Source organism: Eptesicus fuscus, chromosome 17 (assembly GCF_027574615.1).
Source record: "Eptesicus fuscus isolate TK198812 chromosome 17, DD_ASM_mEF_20220401, whole genome shotgun sequence".
NCBI lineage: Eukaryota > Metazoa > Chordata > Mammalia > Chiroptera > Vespertilionidae > Eptesicus > Eptesicus fuscus.
The window spans coordinates 20,564,457-20,576,756 of NC_072489.1; the positions used below are offsets into that span (position 1 = coordinate 20,564,457).

The 12,300-nt window shown below is 35.4% G+C and overlaps 1 protein-coding gene across 4 annotated transcripts in view; it reads left to right on the plus strand.

Annotated features, from left to right (window-relative positions):
* The window catches only part of SLC25A16 (solute carrier family 25 member 16), a 31,077-nt gene that overhangs the window by 10,310 nt on the left and 8,467 nt on the right, over nucleotides 1–12,300 (plus strand). For 3 of the 4 annotated variants that reach the window (XM_054728713.1, XM_008145443.3, XM_028151434.2), the window contains 4 exons: nucleotides 1,864–1,997; nucleotides 3,156–3,219; nucleotides 6,427–6,548; nucleotides 7,472–7,538. In XM_054728713.1, coding sequence (XP_054584688.1) covers nucleotides 1,864–1,997; nucleotides 3,156–3,219; nucleotides 6,427–6,548; nucleotides 7,472–7,538 — 387 coding nt within the window. The remainder of the gene's footprint in view (nucleotides 1–1,863; nucleotides 1,998–3,155; nucleotides 3,220–6,426; nucleotides 6,549–7,471; nucleotides 7,539–12,300) is intronic. The other variant, XM_028151435.2, reaches the window with a different exon arrangement.

The window sequence follows — 12,300 nt, forward strand, 5'->3', positions numbered from 1 at the left end:
ATAAAACTTCTTCTTTAGCTTCTTTTAAAAAATGTGTTAACCATTCATTTCTTGGGGTTTTGCTACTGCTCAGTGAGTGTGTAGTGAGGGCAGTACTGCCAGTGCCTAAACCAAGGGTGGGGAACGACCGGCCATATAAGGCCTGAGAAATCGCTTGGTCTGGCTCTGCCAAGGCATGAGGGGTGAGTTAATTAAATGTTTGACCAAATAGAGCAGGCTAAGTTTTAAGTTGATAATCTTGTAATGGCCTGTGAATTATGTTATAAATATTCAAATGGCCCTTGGCACAAAAAGGTTCCCCACCGCTGGCCCAAACAGTACATTTATATCAACGAGAATTCTGCTTTACCATGGTGCAATTTTTGGGAAAAATAAATAAATAACCCGCCCGGCATGGCTCAGTGGTTGATCTATGAACCAGGAGGTTACGGTTCAATTCCTGATCGGGGCACATCCCAGTGTGATGGGCTCGATCCCCAGAGTGATACGTGCAGGAGGCGGCCAATCAATGATTCTCTCTCATCGTTGATGTTTCTATCTCTCTCTGCCTCTCCCTCTCTGAAATCAGTAAAAATATATTTTAAATAAATAAATAAATAAAATTCAAAACGAGCCTAGTGATTTACTTTCATATTGATCAAATTTTTGTTTCAAAAATTTGGAAAGGATCTTGAATTTAAATAGTTTAATAATGTAGCCCGGCTGGTGTGGTTTGGTGGTTGAGCGTGGACACATGAACCATGAGGTCACTGATTCCTTTCCCAGTAAGGGCACATGCCCAGGTTTCAGGCTCAATCCTCAGTAGAGGTCATGCAGTAGGCAACTGATCAGTGATGTTTCTCACTTATTGATGTTTCTCTCTCTTCTTCTCCCTTCCTCTCTCTCTAAAAATCAATAAAAGATATTTAAATACTTTAATAATGGAAGTATTCAGTAATATGTTTATTGGAAGTCTGTACTACAAATGGGATTAGTGATTAAGCTTTTTCTCTTTTATTTGTTTATTAGTTTTTACTTTTTTTTGCATGTATAATTATTATTATTTTTTCCTTATTGATTAAGGTATTACATATGTGTCCTTATCCCCTCTAATCTTAATGGAATAAACATATCAATATTTAGGATCAGAACTTAGGCCTTTATCAGTATTCTTAATTAAAGTGTCCTAATAATGAAAATTTGCCCCCAAATTTAATTGCTTTAATAGTTTTTTATTTGTTTCTCTTATTTAGCAGTATTCTTTAAAAAAATATTTTTTTATTGATTTCAGAGAGGGAGGAAGAGGGATAGACAGATAGAAACATCAGTGATGAGAGAGAATCATTGATTGGCTGTCTCCCGTATGCCCCCTACTGGGGATCGAGCCCACAACCTGGGCATGTGGCCTTGACCGGAATCAAACCTGCGACCCTTCAGTCCACAGGCTGATGCTCTATCCACTAAGCCAAACCAGCTAGGGGTATTTAGCAGTAATCTCATGTAAACAAACCACACATGTATCTGGGCAGTCTGGGAAACCTTTTTATCCTTCCAGATAAAGTTGATCATCTGCACTGCAGTGTATAGACCTTGAATATATTTCTGTTATTAATATTCTCTAGATTGCTATAGTTGAATATAATTTGTGATAATTATAAATATAATTTGTAGCTGTTTTTGCTATTATATGTTTTATATTTCTACATGCAGTATATGTATGTAATTTGAGCAAGTGAGGTATTTTAAGTAGTATTAACTTATATAGAAATTACTATTCATATAATTCATCAAACAAAATTATATTATAAATGATGGCATTAGTGATTGTCATGAAAATTTGAATTTAGATAGTTTTCTGTTTTAATATTTTTTTTCTAAAAATAGGAGTATTTTCTACATTGCGTGCTGTTCCCCAAAAGGAGGGATACCTTGGATTGTATAAAGGGAATGGTGCAATGATGATTCGAATCTTTCCCTATGGTGCAATCCAGTTTATGGCATTTGAGCACTACAAAACGGTGAAGTTTTGTTTTCTTTTGTTTCCTTAAATATCATGCTTAGTTGAGAAGGCATTTGCTTTGGCCTATAAAGTTACTTTGGAAGAATGGCTAAATTAATGCCTTTTTGAAGGAATAAGACTTGTGATAGTTTAAAATTTTAAATATAACTTGGTTTTGAAGTTATCTATTCCAGAATTGTTAGTCATTTTTGAGAAAATTGTTTATATTCACACTTATGAAGAAGAGCTAAAGTATCCTTCAAGTAGATAATAATAAATGTTAAAAATATTAATAGCACTTTAATGTGCTTTTTGTGTCTCAACTGTAGGAGAGGAACATTGTGGCTTTTGATTTTCTTATTAAAATGGCAAAATCATATTGTAAAAGTTTGTTTATAAATAATAATTTAATAAATTAACAGCTTTTTCTGTCTTACTCATTGATCAAGTTTCTTTTTTCTAGCTGACTGAAAGTTTATCTTCTCAAATATTCAAACATCTTAACACAGAAGGGGATTAAGTATGTTACATTTCACAGTGTATCTTTTTTTTAGTGACTCCATTTAAAATTTTTATTTATTTATTTTTTATATAGAGAGGGAGAGAGAGAAACATCGATGGGTTGCTTGCCATAAGCATCCTTCCAAGAATGGAATGCACAGCCTGGGTATGTGCCCTGAACTGGAATCAAACCTGCCACCTTCCGGTGTACGGGATAATGCTCCAACAACTGAGTCACACCTGCCAGGGCTCACAGTGTATCTTAAAATGAAAAGTAACCATTAGGGATGGGACAACATTCTAAGCTAGTCTGTCAGATAGAATGGATGCCCTCAGTATATTAAGACTGCATTGTCTGAAGCAGCATTTTATTCCTACTGCTCCCATTCACACTTTATTTGTGGTCATCAATGTGTAGTATATTCAGTAATTCTAAGGTAGATGCTCTGTAAAAGTACAAAATTAGAGCAGAGGCTATAGAGGAAATATCTGACCTCTTTATAATGTGATCGAACTCTGTCCCGCTTCCTGTAAGTGGGCTCCTTTCACTCCCATTTAATACTGGTTTTCTTTTTACTAGTTCTGTAACTCTTTTGAAGTAAGTCCTCATTATTAAACAGTGAAATGGGGAGCATTTTAAAAATGTCTTATTTAATTTGATGTGTTTGGTTTCTAGTTCATTACTACAAAGCTGGGAATTTCTGGTCATGTGCACAGATTAATGGCTGGATCCATGGCAGGTAAGAGGAGTGGGTATACTTTATTTCTAACACATTTTATTTGGTTTAGCTGATATGTGTGACATTGATTAAGTAGCATACATTTGTTAGCTTTCTATATTCAATTATATAAGAAATCATCGATATTTCTACTCAAAACGAGCATTTTACATTAGGAGATGGTAAGGAATGGTCTAAACTTATAACAAAGGAAAAAACACACCATACAGTCTCTTTGACAATCTCCTTCTGAAAATGTTTTTATTTTGTTTTTCTTTTTCTTTTTTAAATATATATTATTGATTTTTACAGAGAGGAAGGGAGAGGGATAGAGAGTTAGAAACATTGATGAGAGAAACATCGATCAGCTGCCTCCTGCACACCTCCTACTGGGGATGTGCCCGCAACCAAGGTACATGCCCTTGACCGGAATCGAACCTGGGACCCTTCAGTCTGCAGGCCAATGCTCTATCCACGGAGTCAAACCAGTTAGGACTTGTTTTGTTTTTCTAAAACTATTTTAAAATTATAACGACTGTAGCAATACCTACTCCTATACAATGAAAATAGTTTCACTCCCTAGAAGCAATCAGTATTAATAATTTCTTATGTATGCTTTTTTTCTAACCCTACCCTATGGGATAAGAACTTTTAGTTATCTCAAGACTCTTTCAATATCAGTACATAGATCTTATTTTTTAAAGAATCCTACCTAATAAAATGGTAATATGTAAATTACTATCACTTCGCTACGCCCACGATTGGGCCAGCGGGAGGCGCAGGGGGCGGGACTCGGGGTGGCCGGGGTGGCCGATTGGGCCAGCGGGACGCTGAGCTCGCGTCGCCAGTGGAGGCGCGAGCTCAGTGTCTGCGCCATGGCTGTGCTGCGGAACAGAAGGGGCCTCTGGGGCAGCGAGCTCACATCCCGCATCGGACCATCAAAAGCGGGGGAGCTGGGTGCCTGTCCGCTCCGGCACCAGCGGACAGGCACCCAGCTCCCCCTCGATCGAAAGCGAAAGCATGTAGGGGACTGAAGGGTCCCAGATTCAATCATGCACTGGGCCTCTAGTTGTGTTATATCCTTTTTTTGAGAGGTCAAATTTCTTTCCTTTTATTTTTAGAACTGTGTTATATTCTAAGGTAATGTACCATGATTTATTTAATCAGTCCCCTATTGATTGACATTTGGGATATTTTCAGTTTCTGTTTTACAAACAACACATTGTACTTGTGTGACTATATCTGTAGAATAAATTTTCAGGAGGGAAATTGCTTTATCAGAGGATATGTATATTGCCGGGAGCCAATTCCAGCATGTCATAATTATAAGAATTTTATCAAAAGGTTGATGAAACTTGTGGGCTCAACAAGGGCTGAGACACATATGTATTTACCTGTTGGAATAACTAAAAGGGCACTTCCCCAAAACCTGAATAGGATGATTGTTTGCTGCCAGACAGCTCAGGGCATCTTAATCCACATGATATTGCCTCCTGTTGGCCAAACACCTGAACAGCTGTAGGCTATTCCCCAATCTGACAATGCTTCTGTAAACCCTACCCTTCCTCCAGATTGCTGAACCCTTCTTAAAGCTGGGACAAGAAGGGTTTATATTCAATTATATAAGAAATCATTGATATTTCTACTCAATATCATTGAGGGAGAGACATTCTATCAAGGATGCTTATGGCATTCTATCTGACAGACTAGCTTAGAATGTTAATATAGGTTTAAGAACCCTGGCAGTATATTTAAATTTTTTTTTTTTTTTTTTTTTTTAGTATATTTAAATTTTGATAGACATTGGCAAACTGATCTCCATAATGCTGTTAATGGCCTTTTCCCCTACATACCAACACTGGGTTTTATAAAAATTTTAATACATGGAAATTAATCATGAATAAGGTTGATCAGCATTTCAAACTTTAGTGACCACTTGTATTTCTCTTAGTGACCATTTGTATTTCATTAAATATTCATTTTTATGAGATTTGGAATTAGGACATTTGTTTTCTTTTCTGTGAAATATTGCTATTTTATTTCCCAGTTTTAGATTTGTCTTTTGACCTTACTTGTGTTTTTAAAAAAATTAATCTAGCCGAAACCGGTTTGGCTCAGTGGATAGAGCGTCAGCCTGCGGACTCAAGGGTCCCAGGTTCGATTCCGGTCAGGGGCATGTACCTTGGTTGCGGGCACATCCCCAGTAGGGGGTGTGCAGGAGGCAGCTGATCGATGTTTCTAACTGTCTATCCCTCTTTCTTCCTCTCTGTAAAAAATCAATAAAATATATTTTAAAAAAAAAAAGAAAAAGGAAAAAAAAAAAAGTTAATCTAAAAGTTGTTTTTAAGCCCCTCATATAGAAGTTTTACATAGCCAAATGCATTGGTCTTTTTCTCTGTGGCTTTAAAATTTTGTGTTGTGCTTATAAATGCTTTTCCCTGTCCTTTTTAAAAAATATTTTTATTGATTTCAGAGAGGAAGGGAGAGGGAGAGAGACATAGAAACATCAATGATGAGAGAGAATCACTGATCGGCTACTTCCTGTACACCCCCTACTGGGGCTCTAGCCTGCTACCCGGGCATGTGCCCTTGACCGGAATTGAACTCAAGACCCTTCAGTCTGCAGGCTGACACTCTATCCACTGAGCTAAACCAGCCAGGGCAATGCCTTTCCCTTTCTAAGAGCAACAGTTATTTGCCAGGTGGCCAGATGGGGTAGAAATATTTGAGTATTTTACATTGGCATGGTGGTGCTGGTGAGTAATACGATCTAACATGTATTGCTCAGTTGCTATGTGCTGTTCACAGACCTGAGCCTGTGACATGTCATCTTGCCTATTGCTATGGAGATAGTCAGTTTTCCTTCTGATATCTTACGTTGAAATAGACAAGTTATAGAATTTACAAAATACTCGTGACCCATTTACACTGTACTGGGGATCAGTATAGTGCTAACAGTATATCTTCACAATGGGAAGAGCTTGAAAAGATTTTACAAACTGACCCTTTACTTACAAGGTTGTTTTCAACTGATGATATTATGATAAAATTGTATCAATATCACCTTTGATTTCATTAGGTTTTCATTGCTATAATTTGAGAACACAACAAATGATAGGAAAGATGTATATATCTTTCATAAATATGACATATATGATGTGATGTAATGATAGGAGAGAGATATGTGTCAAAATTTTATTGTACATTTAAGTTTCTACTTTTTTTCAGGTATGACAGCAGTTATCTGTACTTACCCTCTTGACATGGTTAGAGTTCGCCTAGCATTCCAGGTGAAAGGGGAACACACTTACACAGGAATTATTCATGCATTCAAAACAATTTATGCAAAGGTATATATTTACTTTTCTCATCTATACCATGTCTTTTTATATTTAAGAAAATATTTTGAATATTATCTAAATAATTATTCTATTATTTATAAGTAATTGATAATAATAATATTTATGAAAACACATCTGTATTTCAGGGTGGGTCCCAGAATAATATTTTTGTTATGATGTATGCTTTTTTTCCCCTACTAATCCTCACCTGAGGTTTTTTTTTCTTTTTAATATATTTTTATTGATTTCAGAGAGGAAGAGAGAGGGAGAGAGAGATAGAAACATCCATGATGAGAGAGAATCACTGATCGGCCTCCTCCCGAAAAACTCCCACTGGGGATCGAGCCCACAACCCAGGCATGTGCCCTTGACCGGAATCGAACCTGGGACCCTTCAATACGTGGGCTGGTGCTCTCTCCACTGAGCCAAACTGGCTAGGGTTTTCCATTGATTTTTAAAGAGAGTGGAAGGGAGCGGGAGAGAGAGAGAGAGTAACATGGATGTGAGAGAGACATTCGACTGGTTGCTTTCCACACGCACCCGCCCAGGTCCAGGGATGGAGTCTGTAACTAGAATCAAACCCGGGACCCTTCAGTCTGAGGGCCCACACTCTATCCACTGAGCAAAACTGGCTAGGGTGATGTATGCTTTGTAAAACATTTTTACTTATTGATTTTTTTTTTTTAGAGAGAGAGAAAGAGGGAGAGGGGTGAAAGAGAAAGCGAAACATTGATTTGTTGTTTCTCATTTATGTATTCATTGATCGCTTCTTGTATGTGCCCTGACTGGTGATCGAAGCCACAACCTTGGAGTATCAGGACGATGCTTTTACCAGCTGAGCTACTAGGCCAGGACTATAATGTATGCTTTTGTTCTTTGATGTGTATCATAATGAAAGAAATGTAATCTTCTGTTGTTTCTTCATTCAAAAGGAAGGCGGTTTCCTTGGATTTTACAGAGGCCTGATGCCTACTATATTAGGAATGGCTCCATATGCAGGTATGTTTCAAATTTAGCAGAATCTTGGTTTTTTATTTTCTTCTAAGAATGATTTTTTAAGTTTAGCATTTTATATTTAAGCCATTAATCTGTCAGGATTATTTTTTTCCTCCTTAGGGTAACCATTTGACCAGCACCACTTATTAAGTAGTCCCTCCTTTCCCCAGTGATCTTCAGTGCTGCTTCTTAAAACAATAATAGCGTGCAGTTTCCTAAGTCTTTATATTTGGTAGGACAAGTCCCAGGACTTTATGCTCCCTCCCCCACCCCATCCCGGAATGTAAGAACTGTAGATATTTTGTTATTCCATACACTTTGGAATCAGTTTTTGATGTTGCAAAGCACTCTTGTTGGGATTTTGAATGAAATTTCATACAGTTTTTGGACATTTTTGCTAGATACAGTCATAGATACCTTATAAGCTTTGTCTTTTAGAAAATTACGTTTTAAGTTTATTGCTTGATTTAATTTTTACATGATCTTATAACTTGCCATTATCCTACTTGTTGATATTATAGCCACCCACCATGTTACTTGTAGATGTTTTGGATTTTTTGTGTGGACAGTCTTATATCCTGTGCAAATAATGTTATTTTTCTTCATCTAATTCTTATTTTTTAAAATTTACTCCTGTTTGTCTTATCCTACTATACTAGCTAAGGACCTACAATGCAGCAGTGAATAAAAATCCTGATCCTGGGCATTTTGGCTCATTACTGATTTTAAAGGGAATATTTCTAATACTTCTTCATTTAGCATAATGTTTACTGTAGTATACCACTTACCAGGTTCAGGAAGTTTTGATAAGGATTTTTAGATGAATTGGTGTTGAACATTGGCAGATACCCTTTTCTGCATTTACTGAGGTGATAATATAGTTTTCTCCTTTAATGTGTTAATATGGTTCATGATATTAATATCAACCCAAATTGGTTGTGATGCAATGATCTTTTTATATCCTGTTGGATTCAATTTGCTGTGTGTTTTTTTTTTAAGTTTTACACTTATATTTATAAGTGAGATTACTTTGTAATATCCTCAAGATCTCATACAATAAATTAAAGAGTATTTCTTCATTTTCCATCCTCATGAAGAATCTGTATAAAATGATTAGAATTACCTTGTTTCTTGAAAGCTTTAATTGTGGGATAATTTTTAAATACTGGCTTAGTTTCTTGAATGATTATAGGGTTGTACAAGTTTTCATGTCATTTTTGGTAATTCATACCTTACCTTTACTGTTTTGTGCTAGTTTTCAAATTTTTCTTATTTTTTAAAATATATTTTTATTGATTTCAGAGAGGAAGTGAGATAGAAACATCAATGATGAGAATCATTGATAGGCTGCCGTCTGCACGCTCTCTACTGGGGACGGAGCCTGCAACTAGGCATGTGCCCTTGATTGGAATCGAACCCGGGACCTTCAGTCCACTCTATCCAATGAGCCAAACTGGCTAGGGCTAGTTTTCAATTTTTTATTAAAAGATTTTCCTTTTTTGCCCTGCCGGTGTGGCTCAGTGGTTGAGCATCGACCTCTGAACCAGGAGGTCATGGTTGGATTCCTGGTCAGGGCAAGGGCACATGCCCGGGTTGAGTGCTCGATCCCCAGTATGGGGCATGCAGGAGGTAGCTGAACAATGATTCTTTGTTTCTATCTTGCTCTCCCCCTTTCTTCTGCTCTGAAATCAATAAAAATAGATTAAATTTTTTTTTCATTTTAATTTTATTTATTTATTTATTTATTTATTTATTTATTTATTTGTAGAGAGAAAGAGAGATGAAGGGAGAAAGAGACAGAGAGAAAGAGAAACATCAATTTGTTGTTACACTGGTTTAGGCATTCATTGGTTGATTCTTGTATGTGTCCTGATTAAGGATCTAACTCAAAACCTTGGTGTATCTGGACATTGCTCTAACCAACTGAGCTACCTGGCCAGGGTTTTCCATATTTTCTCATAATTTTTCACATCTGGTCTATCTATAGTTATGTCCCACTTTTCATTTTTGTTTATATTTTTCTCTAGTCAATTTTATTGATTTTTGTTCATGTCTTAATTATCACCTTCTTTCTCTGGGTTTATTCTTCAGAGAACAAACCTTTATGTTTGTTTTCTTTCCTAATATAAGCATTTTTCTTCTAAATACTGCTTTAGCTGCATCCAATGAGTTTCCTTTAGTTATTTTTACTTAAAATTTGGACATTTTTAAACATATTCAAAAGTAGACAATAGTGTAATGAACCACCATGTACCTATCACCTAGCTTCAATAGTGATTAACTCACGGCCAGTCTTACTTTAACTCCTAATTACTCCTTCCACCTTCATCTCAAATTGTTTTAAAGCAAATCCACTTTATTGCATCCTCAATATATCTGTATTGAGCTCTTTATGCTTTTTTAAAAAGCATGACCTCATACCATTTGAAACTTTAAAAAAAATTCTGAGTAGCATCTAGTCATTGTTCAAATTCCTACCCACCTTATAATTATTTTTTGGCCACATCCAAGTTAATGTTTGCCTGGTATATATTTTTTCATCTTTTTATTTTCTACTTTTTCATGTCTTTATGTTTTAGGTATTTCTTTTGTAATCATTTGTAGCTGGATATTTTATTTAATCCAGTCTGTAAAATATTTTGTCAGTTAGTCTACTTAATTGTTATTGTGGTTGTTGATATATTTGGACTTGTTTCTATACCTTGCTATTTGATTTCTGTGTCGCTTTTCTTTTTCTTTTTTAAACTCCTTTCTTACCTTGTTTGCTTATTTTTCTAAACCCTTACCCCCTTACTCTTTTTTTTAACCTTCCTGAATGTATTTATTTAAAGGTTTTTTAAAAATTGATTTTTAGAAAGAGAGAAAGGGAAAGGGAGAGAGAAAAACATCTATGAAGGAGCGAGATATAGATCAGCTGCCTCCTGCATTGCCCCCTGCTGGGGATTGAGCCCTAAACCCAGCATGTGCCCTGACCAGGACACAGGACACTGCCCAACTAACTGAGCCACACCAGCCAAAGTCTCCCTACTCTTTATAAATATACAAATTTATTTGCCTTCTCCTATATTTCATGGTCTTTAATAATGAGCTTATTACTTGATCTTAATCTCTGAGTTTCAGACTCAGTGATTCCTTCTTCCATAGGACCAATGGCAGGATCCATCTCAGTGGCCCTGCGCTATTGGCTTCAATGTGGACTTGTTATACTACCCTCATGGGCCCAGCTTATATTTTTGGAAGGTGGCGGTTCTGGGGCTTCTTGGAGACCTCATTCTTTTTGCAATCCCAGCAGTGGATATAGTTGTTCTGCAATGACAAAGTCCCTCAGAATACATATATTGCCATTATGCTAGAAGCAGAGCTCTTTAATTTTTTGCTGTATTTTCTTGTCTTTATATTTTTTGTTTTTGTTTTAGTTTTCAGTTTTTAAAATATATACGTACATAGTTAATGTCTATATATATAATTTCCTTTCTTAATTCTTCCCCATTTTGCAAATATTTTTGAATACTCTTCACAAACATAGTTTTAATTTAATTTTATTTATTTAAAATACTTTTATTGATTTCAGAGAGGAAGGGAGAGGGAGAGAGAGATAGAAATATCAATGATGAGAGAGAATCATTGATTGGCTGCCTCCTGCATGCTCCCTACTGTAGATCAAGCCGCAACCCAGGCATGTGTCCTTGACCGGAATTGAATTTGGGACCCTTGAGTCCACAGGCCGATGCTCTGTCCACTGAGCCAAACCAGCTAAGGCAAACACAGTTTTTATTAATTGTGTTGTATTTCACTAAATATGATTCTACATAATTTAAGTAGTTCTAATTTTTTTTACTTATGTTTATTTTGCTGGGAACTTTGTTGTTGTGAGTTTTTTCTGTATTTAGATTAAGTTCTTAGAATAGATTTCCCAAATATAAGTGTATGAATATTCCAAAATTATATATCATCATTTCAAAATACTATAAGATTATAAGAATTTTATATAAAGAATAAATGTATATATTGAGGTATTATCCTGGACAGAATTTTTGTAAATGCTTATTTGTTCTTAAGCATCAAGTATCTCTTTAAATATGTTTTTAAAATTTAGTAGATATCAGAATGTCTTGATTAATACTTAGGTGATAGGAATGCTTGAATTCTATTCTTGATTTTATTAATGTACAACTTTAATAGGTCTATTATAAAATCATGTAAATTTTCAGCAATATCAACTTCATATTACCAATAACTTAATTCAAAATTTATCAGATTTCATGTGCCTTGGGAGTCAATATGAACATTTGTCTCATGGTCACAACTCTTCCTTGAAGACAAAACTAGATGCCAAGTTAAAATAAAAATGCTTTGTCACTTTTGAATTTTTTGCCTCTATTTTACGTTATCATCATTATTGTTATTATAAATAGAAGTTGACATATTTACTTGTAATTATTAATCATGGATTTAATATTTATTCATATAAAACCTTGGAAAATAGTTCAATTACATTTCTATATAAGGTGGCATTATACTCACCTTTGCCCTTATTCAGTGAACTGAAGTATATATTAATGTGTGAAAATCAGTGCTGTAATTTTATATAGGTGGTAATTTTGTTGTCTTTAGATTACTTATAGATATTATTTTTTTTAATCTTAGAGAAAGCCAAATATCAGGAAACAGGAAATGCATAGTTTCCAGAGTTAATTGGTTATTTTGTAAGAATGGTGTCTTTTCACAGCTCGTGTTCTGTTAAGCATCGTGGTGAATTTATATT